Source organism: Oikopleura dioica, chromosome 1, assembly GCF_907165135.1.
Source record: "Oikopleura dioica chromosome 1, OKI2018_I68_1.0, whole genome shotgun sequence".
Taxonomy (NCBI): domain Eukaryota; kingdom Metazoa; phylum Chordata; class Appendicularia; order Copelata; family Oikopleuridae; genus Oikopleura; species Oikopleura dioica.
In genome coordinates, this window is record NC_137291.1 from 9,809,577 (window position 1) to 9,824,213 (window position 14,637).

At 42.8% G+C, this 14,637-nt stretch overlaps 7 protein-coding genes across 8 annotated transcripts; all 7 read left to right on the forward strand.

The window, feature by feature from the left end:
* Nucleotides 1-22: 22 nt before the first annotated feature.
* LOC145699577 (kelch-like protein 25) lies at nucleotides 23-2,747 on the forward strand. Its single transcript, XM_081776857.1, has 8 exons — nucleotides 23-346; nucleotides 389-731; nucleotides 772-1,077; nucleotides 1,119-1,430; nucleotides 1,473-1,650; nucleotides 1,699-2,071; nucleotides 2,111-2,265; nucleotides 2,308-2,747. The coding sequence occupies exons 1-8, from the start codon at nucleotides 338-340 to the stop codon at nucleotides 2,582-2,584; spliced, it is 1,953 nt and encodes a 650-aa protein (XP_081632983.1). The 5' UTR covers nucleotides 23-337; the 3' UTR covers nucleotides 2,585-2,747.
* An 11-nt stretch (nucleotides 2,748-2,758) lies between these two features.
* On the forward strand, nucleotides 2,759-4,196 carry LOC145699598 (ubiquinone biosynthesis monooxygenase COQ6, mitochondrial-like). The gene is made up of 3 exons (XM_081776879.1): nucleotides 2,759-3,324; nucleotides 3,369-3,936; nucleotides 3,979-4,196. The coding sequence occupies exons 1-3, from the start codon at nucleotides 2,796-2,798 to the stop codon at nucleotides 4,166-4,168; spliced, it is 1,287 nt and encodes a 428-aa protein (XP_081633005.1). The 5' UTR covers nucleotides 2,759-2,795; the 3' UTR covers nucleotides 4,169-4,196.
* LOC145712046 (ankyrin repeat domain-containing protein 16-like) lies at nucleotides 4,172-5,321 on the forward strand. Its single transcript, XM_081789734.1, has 4 exons — nucleotides 4,172-4,339; nucleotides 4,381-5,052; nucleotides 5,097-5,260; nucleotides 5,312-5,321. The coding sequence occupies exons 1-4, from the start codon at nucleotides 4,172-4,174 to the stop codon at nucleotides 5,319-5,321; spliced, it is 1,014 nt and encodes a 337-aa protein (XP_081645860.1).
* A 62-nt stretch (nucleotides 5,322-5,383) lies between these two features.
* LOC145705479 (uncharacterized) lies at nucleotides 5,384-5,899 on the forward strand. The gene is made up of 3 exons (XM_081782994.1): nucleotides 5,384-5,507; nucleotides 5,545-5,668; nucleotides 5,713-5,899. Exons 1-3 carry the CDS (start codon nucleotides 5,424-5,426, stop codon nucleotides 5,805-5,807), a joined length of 303 nt encoding a protein of 100 aa, XP_081639120.1. The 5' UTR covers nucleotides 5,384-5,423; the 3' UTR covers nucleotides 5,808-5,899.
* A 19-nt stretch (nucleotides 5,900-5,918) lies between these two features.
* On the forward strand, nucleotides 5,919-8,174 carry LOC145705384 (uncharacterized). The gene is made up of 9 exons (XM_081782885.1): nucleotides 5,919-6,009; nucleotides 6,089-6,157; nucleotides 6,201-6,328; nucleotides 6,372-6,443; nucleotides 6,508-6,625; nucleotides 6,667-6,885; nucleotides 6,927-6,980; nucleotides 7,026-7,343; nucleotides 7,391-8,174. Exons 1-9 carry the CDS (start codon nucleotides 5,994-5,996, stop codon nucleotides 7,519-7,521), a joined length of 1,125 nt encoding a protein of 374 aa, XP_081639011.1. The 5' UTR covers nucleotides 5,919-5,993; the 3' UTR covers nucleotides 7,522-8,174.
* A 30-nt stretch (nucleotides 8,175-8,204) lies between these two features.
* On the forward strand, nucleotides 8,205-10,678 carry LOC145705581 (GDP-D-glucose phosphorylase 1-like). Of its 2 annotated transcripts, XM_081783101.1 has the most exons (8): nucleotides 8,205-8,417; nucleotides 8,463-8,680; nucleotides 8,736-8,791; nucleotides 8,836-9,201; nucleotides 9,242-9,354; nucleotides 9,401-9,553; nucleotides 9,593-9,970; nucleotides 10,009-10,678. In XM_081783101.1, the coding sequence occupies exons 1-8, from the start codon at nucleotides 8,209-8,211 to the stop codon at nucleotides 10,559-10,561; spliced, it is 2,046 nt and encodes a 681-aa protein (XP_081639227.1). In that variant the 5' UTR covers nucleotides 8,205-8,208; the 3' UTR covers nucleotides 10,562-10,678. The 2 variants fall into 2 exon arrangements, with proteins under 2 accessions (XP_081639227.1, XP_081639294.1); XM_081783168.1 differs by lacking the exon at nucleotides 8,205-8,417 and having other exon boundaries at nucleotides 8,540-8,680; nucleotides 8,729-8,791.
* A 115-nt stretch (nucleotides 10,679-10,793) lies between these two features.
* Nucleotides 10,794-11,989, forward strand: LOC145699680 (uncharacterized). Its single transcript, XM_081776955.1, has 3 exons — nucleotides 10,794-11,050; nucleotides 11,096-11,364; nucleotides 11,512-11,989. The coding sequence occupies exons 1-3, from the start codon at nucleotides 10,796-10,798 to the stop codon at nucleotides 11,609-11,611; spliced, it is 624 nt and encodes a 207-aa protein (XP_081633081.1). The 5' UTR covers nucleotides 10,794-10,795; the 3' UTR covers nucleotides 11,612-11,989.
* Nucleotides 11,990-14,637: the final 2,648 nt, after the last annotated feature.

Below are 14,637 nucleotides of genomic sequence, written 5' to 3' on the forward strand. Positions count from 1 at the left end.
TTCTCATTTTGATAATCAGAAATGGATAATGAAATCGAACCAATGCCGGATCTCCATGAAATCATGATGTCGGACGAGTGGACTTCAGATGAATCCGGTGAATCTCTTCAGAGACGACCTCGGAAGAGGAGAAAAGTTATGCGCAATCGGGGACTTGAAAGTCCCCAAGGGGAGAAAAACTCCAGCATGCGCAAACTTTGCAAGAATAAAATGATATCCAGTTTCTCACATTTCCGAAGCGAGGGGATCTTGACTGACGTCGTGATTGTTGTTCCTGGATCTCCAGAAATAAACGCTCATAAAATTGTCCTAGCCGCTGCTAGTCCATTTTGAAACAATGTTCAAGGTAGGAGAAGTCTGAAAGAGGCTATGTGAACATAAATGTTAGTCTGGGATGCGCGAATCTACCTCAAACCGAGTTGAAATGCCGGAAATTAACTACGAAACAGCTCTTTTGCTCGTTGAATTTGCCTATTGCGGCAAATATGAAATCAACACCGACAATGCCCAGAATTTGCTGGAAGCCGCTGACTGCTACCAGTTTCAGATGCTCAAAGAAAACTGCGAATCGTTTCTTCTTAATACAATTGAACTGTCTAACTGCTTCGTCCTCATGAAAATTGCCGAAGTTAGGTGTCTACCTCGTCTATCTGCTGCTGCTTTATCATTTGCTCTCAAAAACTTTGAATCAATCGCCAAGAGCAAGTCTTTTAAAGAGCTCTCATTCACAGGTGTTGTTTATCGTGGTCTTCGTTATTCCTTTGTTTCTAGCGCTTGAAAGCTATCTGTCCGATGATGAACTGGTCTGCGGTCAAGAAGAGGCTGTATACAACGCGATTCTGACTTGGCTCCAATCTGATAAAAATGATCGCTCCAAATACGCATCAAAATTACTGAAATGCGTTCGACTCGGTCGCATCAACCCGCGTTTCATCTGGGATGTCATCGAGAAAGAATCTCTCTTCTCTGATGCTGACTGTCTACAATACATTCACTTTGCTAGCAAGTTCAAAATGCTTGGCAGTTCTGATCGTTCCAGTGAATTTGACGCAATCGGAAGGCCCCGAACATGCTCAGGTGAGCCGTGCAACAAAGTTGATACTCATCCGTATTTTTAGGCATTACGCAAGCGATAGTCTTCGTAGGAGGCATTTCCGGTAACCAGAAACTGAACGAAGTTTTTGCGCTCATAAAGCCGCATGTTGTCCTTCATGATTTCACAGCAAAGCCGAAGTATGTTACACTGCCCAATATTTCAACGGACCATCTTCGACTTCACAGTTACTCGGTCTGTGAGAGCGACAATAATATTTACATCACTGGTGGACATTGTAGCATTGGAAATCAAGGATCCACGAGTGATCTCGTTTCCACTTATCAAGCTGGAGCCCATGACTGGAGCACACTACCAAAGATGCTTTCTGCTCGAGGTAAATTGCTCGCTCTTCGTTTGAAACTAAATTCTCCTTTAGAAAGACATGGAAGTGCTTTTGTCGATGGCATGCTTTATGTAGTTGGCGGTCTCATGGCTGGCAAGCAGAAAAAGCGTCCTTCTGTCCTTTCAAAAGTTGAAAAATATGATCCGAAATATATGCAGTGGTCAAAAGTAGCCGACCTTCCGAAAAAGTGCTACTCTCCTGGTGTCATCAGGTAGTTTTCTTAGTAAAGAATAAGTTGCCAATCAACTTCTTTTTTTAGCTACAAAGGAAAATTACACGTAATCGGCGGCGTATCGATGGTTGAAACCGCGGGTCCAAGACTCAATCAAACGGCGGCTTCGACTTCGGCTTCGAACATATCCATGCAAGATCCGACTTCGACTGGAAGCGTGACTAATTCAGTTGTCGGTGTGAATGCGGCTCAAGGATCGGCTCCTGGGACGTCTGGTACAGCAACTGGTGCTCAGACTCAACCATCGACTCCAAAGACTACGTCAACGAAAGCCGAACTTGAGTTCGTTCAAATATACTGCCCGAGAAAAGACGAATGGATAACTCGTAATATTGGACGTAAGCTGGCTAGACTTGCATGCGCTTTGTACAAGGACTATGTTTACATCGTCTCCAACAATGTAAGTTCTAGTCTTCTTTTTGTTTCACTTCGGGTCTAGAGCAAGTCGATCTTCCGATACTGCCCGAACGAATACGTACTCGAGGAATGGCTCGTAATTGACAGAGAATTCCGCAAACTAGAATTCGCTGGTTTCGTTGCATATGGGGGCAAATTGATTATAACTGGTGGCCAACGCGGTGATGACACTCTCAAGTGAGTTCCCAACAATCGACACTTATTCATTTCTTGTTATAGCCACGTCACAGTAATCGAGATCGAAACAAAGAAGATCGTCGGCACAACATTCGAATTACCGAAAGCAATGTGTATGCATGGATGTGTTCTCATCGAGCAACACTTGAAGACGCTTGAGAGCGCTTATAAAGAGAAAAATCATCGAGTTTCTTTGGTCGACCTTCCGCCAGGCTGGGAACTCAACTCGTCTGGACATCCACGTTATGTTGGAGGGCGAGGGCATGTGATTTTTAGGCGAAGGGAGGGCGAGATGGCCAATCCCGTCCTGAATCCATAGTTCACTCTTTTCAATCTTTAACTCATCGCAAGTTCAAGTTGCAAACATTCACTTTTCTCTTTTGCACTCACTGATAAGAAAAAACAAACAAAAAAGACACTCAGTTAATATTCTCTTCGAAACACTGCTTACTTCATTGCTCATTGAAACTTTCTCATTTTCATTTCACAGCTTCAAAAAAGTCATAGTTTTGAATTCGGTGATCTGAAGAATGTTTGACACTGTTTGCGTCGGAGCAGGACTCATTGGAGGTGTCCAAGCTGCTCTTCTTCGTAGGTCTCGACATCTACCCCGCCCGAAGGTTTTGCTCACTGATGGAGCTCGAAGACCAACATTTAAATCCACCTTGACTAAGAATATCAGACAAATCGCTGTCAATCCCGGCTCCAGACAACTCTTGCAAGACGTTGGAGCCTGGGATAAGCTTGGAAATAGCCCCTGGGCTGTGCACAAAATAACGGTTTGGGATGCGATGGGCCACGGAGGACTAGAATTCGAATCAAAGCACGAGGAAAACCCTATTTTTCACATGACAGAAGTGCCAGCTATATCAGCCGCGGGAGTCGACGCAGCTGACGATGCTGGGGTCGAACTCATGTTTGAAAGCAAGCTGCAAAATATCATTGTTCCTAATAGATTCAACCAGACAATTCAAGATACGGATTATGTCCATTTTGAAATCAAAGAGGAAAAATACGAAACGAGGCTTTTACTTGGATGTGATGGAGCTAACTCTTCTGGTGAGTAAAGATGATGCGTGCTTTTCTTTTATTCCGTATTTCAGTGAGAAAAGCTGCCGGTCTTAGTTCGCTCTCGAAGAACTATGATCAGCGAGGCTTCGTGTGTACTGTTAGAGCTGAAAATGTAGGCGACAATCGAACTGCTTTCCAGCGATTTCTCCCTTCTGGTGACGTTATTGCATTATTACCATGTGAAGAAGATCAGTTGAGTATTGTCTGGAGCTGCGCTTCAAGCAAAGCAAAGATGCTGGAAAAGCTCGAAGAGGCTGACTTGATCGCAAAGATTAATGAAGTTCTCGTCATCGACCGAACCCCATCACTAATAAAACAGATTCACGGGAGTCTATCATTTATTCCAAAGTCGATTGGATTGAAGACAGAAATGACTGTAGATCCGCCGCGAATAACTGAAATCTTGAGTCCGACCGGCTCGTTTCCTCTTGGCTCAGCGTTGGCGACGAATATGGTAGCACCAAGGACTGCCATTCTTGGAGATGCTGCTCATAGAGTTCATCCCTTTGCTGGCCAAGGGGCCAATATGGGGTGGAGGGATGTTGAGTTGCTGACTGACTCTCTTGAGCGCGCACACTTGTCTGGAATCGACTACACAAGGTGGGCGGATTGCGTCAAACTCGATTCTGACTCCATTTTTAGCCATTTATCTCTTTCGAAATATGAAAAAGTAGCTCTCATCGAACACGCTGCATTTATGTCTGGCTTGGAAGGACTAAAACAACTTTATAAAACTAACAGTACCCCTTTTGTTCTCGCTAGAAATGTCGGAACAATGTTTGTCAATAATAATTCTGCTCTCAAGGATATTTTCATTTCTCGTGCTTCATAAAAAATGTCTTCGTTTCAATCTATTCTGCACAAAAGCGTAATAATCTATTCGTTCATTCTAGACTGTGAGGACTTCTTTATGAATAAACAAAAAGTAAAACAGTTGTTCAAAGCTATTCAAAATCATGATGATACTCGACTTCAAGGTTTTATTGACGAATTTGGACCAGAGGTCAGTTCAAAGCCCTTGAAAAACGTTTTACATCAATTAAGGTACTTCTTACGGTTCACAAAACATCAACCCTTTTCCCCATCCACATGGCTGCGCAAGAAAACAACCTTTACTGCCTTGAATTGCTTCTGAAAAACTCCATTACTCTCAATTCAACTGATACCGATGGCAAACACGCGTTCCACTACGCCGCTTCATGTGGCCATCTTCCCTTTCTTGAAAGGCTCTTCTCTTCCTGTCCAAATCAAATTGACGCTCTCAAGAAATCTGACTGGACGCCGTTGATGATGGCCTGCACGAAGCCAGGAAATCTGGAAGTCGTTAGATTTTTGGTTGATAATGGAGCGAGGATGGATTTGGTCAATAAAGATGGCTGGAATGCTGTTTTTCTCGCTGGACGAACCGGCGACCTGGAAATCTTCAAATTTTTAGTTGAAAAATTCCCAAAAGGACTCGAGCAAATATCCAAAAACGGTCGTTACACAATCAACACAATCCTGCAGCACGGGCACGTAGATCTCTTGTCATTCCTTCTTTCTTTGCGAGAAAAAGCAACTCTTGAATCAATTCAACGCGCCTCGGCCATTCTCGACGCAGCAATTTGCCCCAACACTCAAATATTCTCGATTTTATCTAGGCACATTCCCGCGGGGAACGAGGATTGGTCAAGAATAAACAAAGCGGGATTTACGCCACTGCACCTCGCCGCCCAGGTTACTCATCGCAAAACTAGCATGACGAATACTAGAACTTTTAGAAAGGAAATTCGCAAAACGCTCAGTACTTGCTTGAACTTGGCGCGGATATCAATGTGAGGAGCCAATGCCCTGCTTCGCTGACCCCGCTTCATGCCGCTTATCAAGAGAATCAGAAGGATATGATCTCTTTTTTAAAACATAATGGTGCTCTTGAAGGGAAAGGGTTTTCGAAGTGTCGCTTTTTATATAACTTGAATCAAAAACTCCCTCTAAGTCGCGGATAATTTTGGAAGACTGCCCATTGACTGTTTAAAACGTCCCAAATCGTTGCACTGACAGAATTTAGATACTCACCACTTTCTTTGTTCAGATAGATCGATTGTAAGATGGTTCTCGCTCGACGAATTGCTCTTATTCCCCGACGACGATTTGGAACTGGTCCCGGTACCTTCACCAATCAGGGCATCAAGGTACCTTGGCTTTTCAATTCCGCTTTCCAATTTTTAGAACTACGCCACCCTCGAGCGACAGGACGGAGCTTTGAACGTCTTCAAGGAATGGACCGAGACCTTCCGAGCCCTCCCACGATGGCTCCGACGATTCAACGAATCCTGGTGGAAGTGGGTCCCCGGTAAGCACTCCTGAATTTCTTCAACGTCCTTACTTCTCTCGTAGCTTGCTACGTCATGTTCTACTGGACAGAATGGGCGCACAAGTTCAACCACCACGCCAAGCGAAAGAACCCCGAAGAGTTCGCCAACGACGAGTAAATATGTCGCCTCCTGCATCGATCACCTACAAGTTCGACTCTTCTGTTTACAGAAATTATTTATTGAACTGAAATCTAAAAATCAAATATAAACCTCGCAAAAATAAACGGTTATCAGTTTAGATTAAGAGCTTTAATCAACAGTTAGCCGTCAATCAGTCGAATCGCTCTTTTTTCACAGCCTAAGATGGCAGAGGTTGAACAGGAATGTTACTTAGATTCTAAAGGCCATTTCATTGTTGCTGAAATGATAAGACAGGGCAAAAGCTAGTAACAAGAATGAGCTAAGAAAATCCCTCGACCAATTTTGCTCCTTAAAAATCGACGACTCCAATACAGAAAATATTCCAGGTAGTCTTCCGGATCACTTTTGGTCGCGAGCTCAAATTTTTAGATGATCTTCAAGTTGTGATCGACAAAATTTCATCAAATGGCGACATGCCTTTCGAGCTCGAATGGTCTCAAGTTAGTCGCATTATTCGACAGAGAATACTGTATTGCGTCGCATTTATGAGCGAGAAAGTAAGTGATGATCTTTTTTCAGTTAATTATAAGATTTTCAAAGAGAAAGTACGAAGGTCCGCTCGAGGAGTACGAAAATACGCTGAAAATTATTCTCAAAAGAATAGAAATCTTCGTTATGGGTTCATTATCTAATCGAAAGCTAAAAAAGCCAGGAGTTCAATATTAAACCCGCAAAAGACGAGCCACCTTTCACTATTCAGCGCGTCTGCGAACTTCTTGTAGCTCCAGACAAGCATTACAAAAACACCGACAAATACATGCGAGCTCTTCAGAAAAATCTCCTCGTTGTCTCTGGTAAAATAACGCTATTTCGGCAATACATAATTTTTAATCAGGCTGGCGTAAATTTGCAGAAGAAGAGGTCCCAGACACAGAGCCGGAAAAAGAAAGCTGCCAAGAAGAAGAGAGTCAAGCTGAGCCTGATTCTACCTCAGAGCCTTCTACTCCAGCGCCTCATCGAGCTGTTTCTATCACACATGATGTCTCTTATCCCGAAGAAACAGCTGCTGAAAATGCCTCCCCTGACTCGACAACCATCGAAGAAAAGCCCGAAGGTCCTTTTTTCGTGAGAATCTGTCATTTTAACGCCTTTCAGAGCGATCGTTCCTCGAGAGGCCGAAAAAGAAATTGGCAGACGACGAGGATGAAGGTAAACTCAAGCGCTCGTACTTCTGTATTCAATATTAATTTCAAGACGCATTCGATCAGTTGGTGAAATCAAACGCCTCGCCATCGCGGAAAGTGGCGCTTGGAACATCAAAAATTCAAATCAACGTTGGCGCCGATTTCGCAAAAGACGTCAAGGCCGAGGCAGAGGCGAGTCCTGAGCAGCCAGTTCCTGATTTAGAAAATGTGCCGCAAGAGGAGGCCACCGCTAAAGATATCAAAGAAGAAGGAGGAGAGCCAGAGGAAAAGTCAACAGAGACGATGGTTGTTGGAGAGGCAGGAGATGCTCCTGCTAATTCAGTAATGAAGGAAAGTAGCGAGGCGATTCCTATGGAAGACGTTAAAGGTGAGACCGCAATGTATTGATATTTTTGTATCTATACATATCTATAGAAGAAGAAGTCACTGAGGAAAAAGAACGCAAGAGAAAACGCCCCTCACTGTCGGAAGAAAAGCAAGAGGAAAAAGACTTGGACGAACTAGAGCAACCAGCAACCCCACAGAAAGTACAAAAAACGGAGTAAAGCCAATCTCATTGAGTCTGAGCCCCTATCCTTGACTTGCTACTCTTCTTCTAGCCTAATTGAAAATTTTACGTTACCGATTTTAACGATTTATCAGCTGGACCCCGGATAATTTTATTTTCACTCTCAAAACAGGTTTTCTTTATCACTCAAAAGATAGTAAATTGGCTATTTACTGTCACTGCCACTACAAACGACAAATATATGGAAGAGCTTAACCACTTAAAGAATAGATTAAAATAAAAAATCCTCTCGAAGATAATTTAGTCAAAACTGTGCCAGGGACATGTACTTTCCTTCTTAAAGCTCGAGTTCAAGAGCTGCAAATTTATATTCTGAAATTACGCGTCAAAAAAGCAGAAATTACAAATAATGAGTTCAAGTTTCTTTTACTGCTCAACTCTCTGGACATATCTTATCCTCTTCTACAGCAGCTTTAGTCCAATCCGTTCATCGAGTCCTTTCGTAAAAAAAAATTACATCAACAGCCGTTTCCCTTATTTTCTTCCAGTATGTTTTTTATAAAGATCAAGACGATACGGTCTTGATATTTGATATCCTGCCATGTAGTTAATTTCTTGTAACTTTGAACTGAATTATGATGGCACTAATGAGCTCCATTCTAAAGTACATTTTTTGCCTCTTTTCATAAATCGCTTTAATCTAATTCTATATAAAGTATTTCAGATGACAGGGGCCTTAGCTTTCGAGTACACAAATAAAGATTTGTGTGTTGCAAAAATCGATCAGCTCTGGGAGGATCAGTGGAAAAGGGTTGAGTCTGACGGCCTTCTACGCTACGAGCAGCCAAGAGAAAATCCAAACTGCAATCTTGTTCAATCAAAAGAAGGCTTCGAATTCGCGTTTCAATATCTCCTCAATCGTGGTTCCAAAAGGTACAAAAAACTTTTACTTAATCTTTAAACTCATTTATTCATCAGACGCGCGCGCGTTCAATTTTCATCAGTAAATGAGCCGTTCTCAAACGAGCGATTTCACTTTGGCAAGATTAATTCTTCTGAAATCCTCTTCACGCTGAAACCAATTCATCGACCAGATTCATCAGCGACGGCGATCGCCAACGTGTCCCCAATTGAATGGGGTCACTTTCTGCTCGTCCCTAATTTGGAAAAGAATCTGATGCAGAAAATAACGAGAGGTACGCGCTTGAGATAATTGGTGATGTTGTCAAACAAATGTCTAAAAGAAAATAGAAGCGATGGTTTTGGCCTTTGAAACTTTTTTCCTCGTCGGCAAAAAACATTTTCGGGTTAGTAGCTGCTTTCATAGCTCTTTTTTTTATAAGCCGTTTAGATGATGTACAATTCTCTCCTCGGCTGGGCTTCTGTCAATCACTTGCACTTTCATTGCTACGAGTTCGACGAACAACTCGTTCTAGACAACCTAAAATTGGTCCTTCTTTGCGCTGATGTTTTCAAAACGAACCCTTCCTATCCCCTTCCTGCCTTTGTCCTCAAGTTTGACAAGTCGACTTACGAATATGTGGCGATAAAAGTAACCCATATCACCGATCTTCTTCATTCCCGCAAAGTCGCCCATAATATGGTTATAACAGCGGGCAGATGCTACATTTTCCCGAGAAAGAATGCTGATACTTCTGTTGTATCCCAATGTGTGGATCCAGCATGCGTCGAACTCTCCGGACAGTTTCCCTGCAAGGTTAGGCTACACTTCTTTCTAAGCTTTAAAATTTTTCAAGGCAGAGGAAGAATGGAAGAATCTAACCCCAGGGAAGGCTGTGGAGATGATTCGTTCAGTTCGAATCGAAGCAGACGTCTTTTCACGTGTCGAGCAAGATATTGTCGAACTCAGGTAATCTCCTGTCACGCGCAGATCAGCGGATGAACATATTCTTCAGTCTCGCACAGAACGCGTTTATCTACTCCGCCGTAGATTTCGTGACAGAGCGAGAGGAAGAACCGCTCGTCGATTTTGGCCTTGTGCGGCTGTCGCCTCTTGACGAACGGCTAATCCAGTCTTTTGATGCCGCCGATAAAGCAGGTGTTATGAGGTTGAGTAGCAATATAGACGTGTAAAAACCGACAATTAGATATTCTCAAGAGAAGGGCTGTAATCCAATGCGCGAGTTAAAAACGTCTAAAGGTCTCAGCATTGTGGCCGAATTTAACCATCACCGCGGGTTCAACAAACGCGCGCGCGTCGAAGTGCCCACCATCAATCAACCCTTTGACCGGGAGAAATTCAACTTCAACAAAATCGCCCCGAATGAAATATTGTTTCGCTTTCGCTCCTCACTGAATGGGAGGGGAATTGGGGATCATCTCGCCATTGTCAACATCTCGCCGATCAATTGGTGCCATTGTTTGTACGTGATAGAGCCTGAGAAGTGTCTCCCGCAGAGAATAACCATGGAAGCTGTCAGGGTTGGTTTTGACTTGATGAGAATGACGAGAGCGAAGGGATTCAGGTAGAAAAAACACTCCTTCTTTGCTTAACCTTTTCTAGAGTAATGTTCAACTCTCTCTGGGCCTGGGCCTCCGTCAACCACCTCCACCTCCACTCGATGCTAGTCGATAAGCCCTTCGGCATGGACACATGTCCGAGTTTATCCTGGGGATCATCCGAAACATCGCGCGTCCGAAAACTCGCTGATTGCTCGCACTTACCCGGTTATGTGTTCAACTTTCCAGTAAGGAATTCAGATGATCAGGAAGAGATCCTCGAAGAGATTGTCAAAGAATTCGATCAAGCAATCGAATTCTTTCACGAGAACGAGATTCCTTACAACTGCACATGGGCGCGAGGAACAGATACAGGCGAGCAAGAGAAGAACGCAGATTATATAAGACTGTTTCTCTGGCCAAGAGCTAGTGCAGCCGGTTGGGAACCACATCCCGCTTTTGACAATGCTTGCGCAGAACTGGAAGGCTTTCTACCGATCAAAGTCAAGGAAGAGTTCGATGCGCTAACTGGTGATAGTGCTGAAGCTTTGATTCACCGCGCAAAACTTGATGAAAAAACGACTATTCTTGTCGAAGAATTTATGAAAAAATTATAGCCAATTAAGTGTTCAATTATCCAATTCTAGCATTTATTCTGACTTCTGTACTCAAACTGGTGCTATCAAATATGCCTCTGTATTTATTCTACTCATTATATCTTCAAAATTAGCTTATCAAGCGTAACGGATGGGTAAATATGTAATCTGAGTCCGTCTTTACGGAACACTTCACATTTAAGCCCATCGAAATGTCGCTCTTCCTCTCCCCAGCTAGAGATTTTTTAGATTGTCATGGAATCGGACCCATTACTAGCCTTGGCTGAGGATGCCCGAACCTTTGGAAACTGCCACAAACGCACGCCACGATCAGCACCATCTTCGGGCGAGGTGCTAGCCACGATGGCGCAGCATTTCAAAACTGCCCTCGAGCGAGCGCGCCAGCAAATTCACCTCTCGAATCAGCAGAACAGAGTATTGGTCAACGAGGCCAAGACCAAAGACAGAATCATCCATGCCGAGCAATTAACTAGTAATAGACTACTAGAGGTAATACCTTTTCTTGATTCTCCTGACTTATATGACGGCTTCAAGGACAAAAAGAGCCTTTTGCTGAGCCTGGCTGAATCACGCGAGCAAATCCTGGCGCTGGAAGCCAGAGTACAGTCCCTCGAAAGCGCCCTTGAAAAGAGCGAAACAAAGAGGACCAAGAACTCGAGTGAATCCCATCACACCCCAACCAATGCCAAGCCAAAAACGAATCAACCAAGAGAATCAGAGAAAGGAGACGGCGCTCCTCCACTACCACCAAAGACGATCACCAAGAAAAAGTCGATGAAGGGATCGTCCGATCAGATTAATAGGTAACTGCTCGCGAGCTTTGGCAATCGATTTGAAGTTTTTATTTTGGTAAGAAAAAAATCCTTGATGATTTTATGCTTGGTGAAATTATCTTATATGCGGTGGAAGTGCTCTTAAAACTTTCAAAAAACTCACACTGATATTTTTAGACCAAGACAACATTCAACATTGTCATCCTCCAATTCAAGAGCTGCTCCCGAGTTACCTGAAAAACGGCGAAGTGCAAATTCAATACGGCCAAAATCATAACCCCCATTTTAGCCATTTTTTTCTTTTCTCCCTTTTCCAATTCTACACAAAGTAATAAAAAAACCGCCGCTCATTCCTATATTTTATTTTTACACCCTTCAACTACCCTGAAGAGAGCCCTGCCCTAATACTATTTTCTCTGAATCCGAGCGCAAGCTTTTAAAAATTTCTATTTTTCCCTTTTCGACAGCTTTTTTCGTTCCGATCAAGTTGTTCCTTCGTATTTAAAATTTTAATGATTGATAATTTTGTTATTTTGGTGATTCGTCTTTTCTTCTTCTATTATTTACTGTACAGTTTTTACTGTTCCCTACTTACAGATCATTTTTACCAAACAAAAAAATCTCTAAATGTAAATAAAATTTACTTTAGAAAGACACAAAAATACCAAAAAGACTTGAACCATGTCGATTCCGACTGCGGCATGGTTTGGTTTTGAGTTACAAAAGAGTAAATTTCTTTGCAGGTTGTTGCAGGCAGCAGTACAGACAATTTTGTAACTTTGAAAAGGCATAAATTCCGAAAAGAAGATGGGGCTCGTTTTCGCGAGGATCTGCGCGCTCTTGGATACGACAACCCATCTTTTATGATAAAAAATGAGAAGCAAATCAAGCTTCTTATAGAAAGCTTATTGCAGGATAAAATTGAAAGCAAGAGACAAGTGACATTCATCCTCTCCAACTTCTTCTGGGAGCAGCATTCAGAGGAAAATAACAAGGGCGGCTTTGGCTTCTTTTCGACGAAGGATGAATTCAAGGGATCGCCATTTGAAATGCTCATGGAATCGCTTCTCGCGTATATTTATTTGAGAGATAAGACCGCTGAAATCACACTTGGAGGAATCTCGTCGAAGAAAAGTGAAAACGGAGACGCCGAATTCGCCGACTTCTTCAACTGGGAAACACCAAAAGACACCACGAAAAACCGTCGATCATCCATTCTCAAGGCTTCTTCGAACCAAACGACTCCAAGACGAGATGAAGACTCAGATTCGCCTGTTGGAGTAGTTTCACCTGAGCAAGAACTTATTCCACCGAAGAAATCTACGTCTGGATTCAGCTTGGCTTCGAGCTTCTTCAAGTCAAAAAGCTCGCTTGGAACGCAAAATCAGCAATATGATAAGCTTGAACTTTCAGTTTATCCGCCTGGCATTCCTGCTATTTTGTCGCAGAATCTTTTCACTGTCCATCAAAAGTATAAAAATCCCAGCGTGAGGAAACTTTTGCTGAAGAAGTTGAATTCTGTCTGCAGAGAGCATATCTACGACAAGGATTCAGACTGGATATTTATTGATATTCTCGTAACTAAGGATCGGTTCGTTGTTTTATAACATGTTTGGTAAATTTCAGCAAAAGAACTGATGAAAGGGACGCACTCATTATGCGAACATAAAGCTTCAAATCTTCCCGAGTATGATGAAGTTGGAGCAGTTTTTGCAACTCGTTGATCCTGAATTTATGCCGAAAAAGCTCAACGCGACATTCGATGAGGCTTTGGCAAATTTGATCTTTTTCAACGATTCCGATACGATCGCCCTGTATCTATTCCAGGATGACTACCCGACAGAACAAGGAATGAGGCTGAGAAGTTCTTTTTTGAATTAACATTTATTTACAACGGTGGTGAATTTTAAGGCTAGATCAAGTTGAAAGTCTGCTTTGAAACAGCAAAAGATCGTCGTCGGTTGACATTTCTTGTGAGAATCTGCAAGTTTCTCAGTTCTTCCAAATCATCAGCAAGTTGATTTCGCGCTTGTTTGAGCTGCCAGGCCTCGTTCTTGAGCGTTTCGAGCTCGTGTTTCTTCGATTTCTTCTCAATAGTACTGGAAAACTTTGGTACTTTGAAGGTGACTTCGTCGAACTCTAAATCCATCAACTCGACATTTCTGCGCCAGAGCTCGCTGTCGTCAATGACACTCGTGTAAATAGAAGCCATGCTACGGCGACGATGCTTTCTGGTATCGCATTGATTCGCAGATTTCTTTGACGGAAGCTCCAGGGACTTGAACAAGCGTTTGAATAATTTTTTCTTCATAGAGAACTTCATTTTTCCAATTTCTTTCTTTTCGTTTGTTTGAATGTTTTGATACTTCTGGAAAATCTCGTCCCTTTTTATGCATCCACGCGCCACCGAGCGGTGCACCTGCCGTAGGCGCGTGTGTGGCCATCCGTGTCCGATTTATCTCCCGCCGCGCGTGCCCAGATCCTCTTCCATGATCTTTATCAGCAAGGGCATCTTGTAATTTCCTCAATAATAATCAGTGTTAGCCTTCATGTAGAAATAACAATCGTATCTCGGATACAGCAAAAACTTCATGGGCTGCAATGCTATCCGTTTGACAAGTCCAATGCAGTTAATCCTGATAATGTTATCAGAAGATGGAGGGAAACTGTTAATTACCTTCTTCACCAGGTAGATCCATTACAAATCTGAAGGGGTACCAAATTCCACATTCAGGACCGCATCAGCCCAACGGCCCACACGAACTTGGCCCTTGAAGTTGAAAAAGAAGCTCAGAAACAAAAATCGCTATCAAAGACAATCGAAGGCCAGGAGCAAACGATTGAGGAGCTCAATGCAAACATTGACAAACTCAGCGAGGAGAAAGAGCAGCTTGAAAAAACAATCACCGAGAAAGATGAGCAAATTGAAAAATACGCCGCCCAACTCAAGTTTTATGAGGATAAACTAGGGTTCACCAGACAAGATCGTACAGTTAGAGGTCAATAATTGCTTGAGTTCTCGAATATTCTGGAAATCAAGGAAGAGAATAAATATTTGACCTCTCGAAAAGTCCCGGTCAGTCAAAAAGTTGCTGAGAAAATCGAACGAGAAAATCCCGTTTCTGATCCAAACAATCCAATAGGCAGGGGATAAGTGAAACTAATCTGTCTACTTATTCGCTTGATCTTTAGTCAGATCTAAAGTATCTCGACTTGAGATAAAACTGACAATTTAACTTCCCCGTAAAATCGAACACCCACTAGATGAAAAGCGGCTCTGGCTGCAAGCTCAGCATGCGGAAA

Bases quoted from the DNA above. Each gene is read 5' to 3' on its own strand.
- LOC145699577 (XM_081776857.1), top strand. The intron at 1,431-1,472 runs GTAAATTGCTCG...ATTCTCCTTTAG, and splicing joins AAAGATGCTTTCTGCTCGAG to AAAGACATGGAAGTGCTTTT. The intron at 2,266-2,307 runs GTGAGTTCCCAA...TTCTTGTTATAG, and splicing joins CGCGGTGATGACACTCTCAA to CCACGTCACAGTAATCGAGA.
- LOC145699598 (XM_081776879.1), top strand. From the start codon at position 2,796: ATGTTTGACACTGTTTGCGTCGGAGCAGGACTCATTGGAGGTGTCCAA. The intron at 3,325-3,368 runs GTGAGTAAAGAT...TCCGTATTTCAG, and splicing joins TGATGGAGCTAACTCTTCTG to TGAGAAAAGCTGCCGGTCTT. The intron at 3,937-3,978 runs GTGGGCGGATTG...CTCCATTTTTAG, and splicing joins TCTGGAATCGACTACACAAG to CCATTTATCTCTTTCGAAAT.
- LOC145705479 (XM_081782994.1), top strand. From the start codon at position 5,424: ATGGTTCTCGCTCGACGAATTGCTCTTATTCCCCGACGACGATTTGGA. The intron at 5,508-5,544 runs GTACCTTGGCTT...TCCAATTTTTAG, and splicing joins TCACCAATCAGGGCATCAAG to AACTACGCCACCCTCGAGCG. The intron at 5,669-5,712 runs GTAAGCACTCCT...CTTCTCTCGTAG, and splicing joins CTGGTGGAAGTGGGTCCCCG to CTTGCTACGTCATGTTCTAC.
- LOC145712046 (XM_081789734.1), top strand. From the start codon at position 4,172: ATGTCTTCGTTTCAATCTATTCTGCACAAAAGCGTAATAATCTATTCG. The intron at 4,340-4,380 runs GTCAGTTCAAAG...ACATCAATTAAG, and splicing joins TTGACGAATTTGGACCAGAG to GTACTTCTTACGGTTCACAA. The intron at 5,053-5,096 runs GTTACTCATCGC...TAGAACTTTTAG, and splicing joins CACTGCACCTCGCCGCCCAG to AAAGGAAATTCGCAAAACGC.
- LOC145699680 (XM_081776955.1), top strand. From the start codon at position 10,796: ATGGAATCGGACCCATTACTAGCCTTGGCTGAGGATGCCCGAACCTTT. The intron at 11,051-11,095 runs GTAATACCTTTT...GACGGCTTCAAG, and splicing joins CTAGTAATAGACTACTAGAG to GACAAAAAGAGCCTTTTGCT. The intron at 11,365-11,511 runs GTAACTGCTCGC...TGATATTTTTAG, and splicing joins TCGTCCGATCAGATTAATAG to ACCAAGACAACATTCAACAT.
- LOC145705384 (XM_081782885.1), top strand. The intron at 6,444-6,507 runs GTTATGGGTTCA...AAACCCGCAAAA, and splicing joins TCAAAAGAATAGAAATCTTC to GACGAGCCACCTTTCACTAT. The intron at 6,626-6,666 runs GTAAAATAACGC...ATTTTTAATCAG, and splicing joins AAATCTCCTCGTTGTCTCTG to GCTGGCGTAAATTTGCAGAA.
- LOC145705581 (XM_081783101.1), top strand. From the start codon at position 8,209: ATGACAGGGGCCTTAGCTTTCGAGTACACAAATAAAGATTTGTGTGTT. The intron at 9,202-9,241 runs GTTAGGCTACAC...AAATTTTTCAAG, and splicing joins CCGGACAGTTTCCCTGCAAG to GCAGAGGAAGAATGGAAGAA. The intron at 9,554-9,592 runs GTTGAGTAGCAA...ACCGACAATTAG, and splicing joins GATAAAGCAGGTGTTATGAG to ATATTCTCAAGAGAAGGGCT.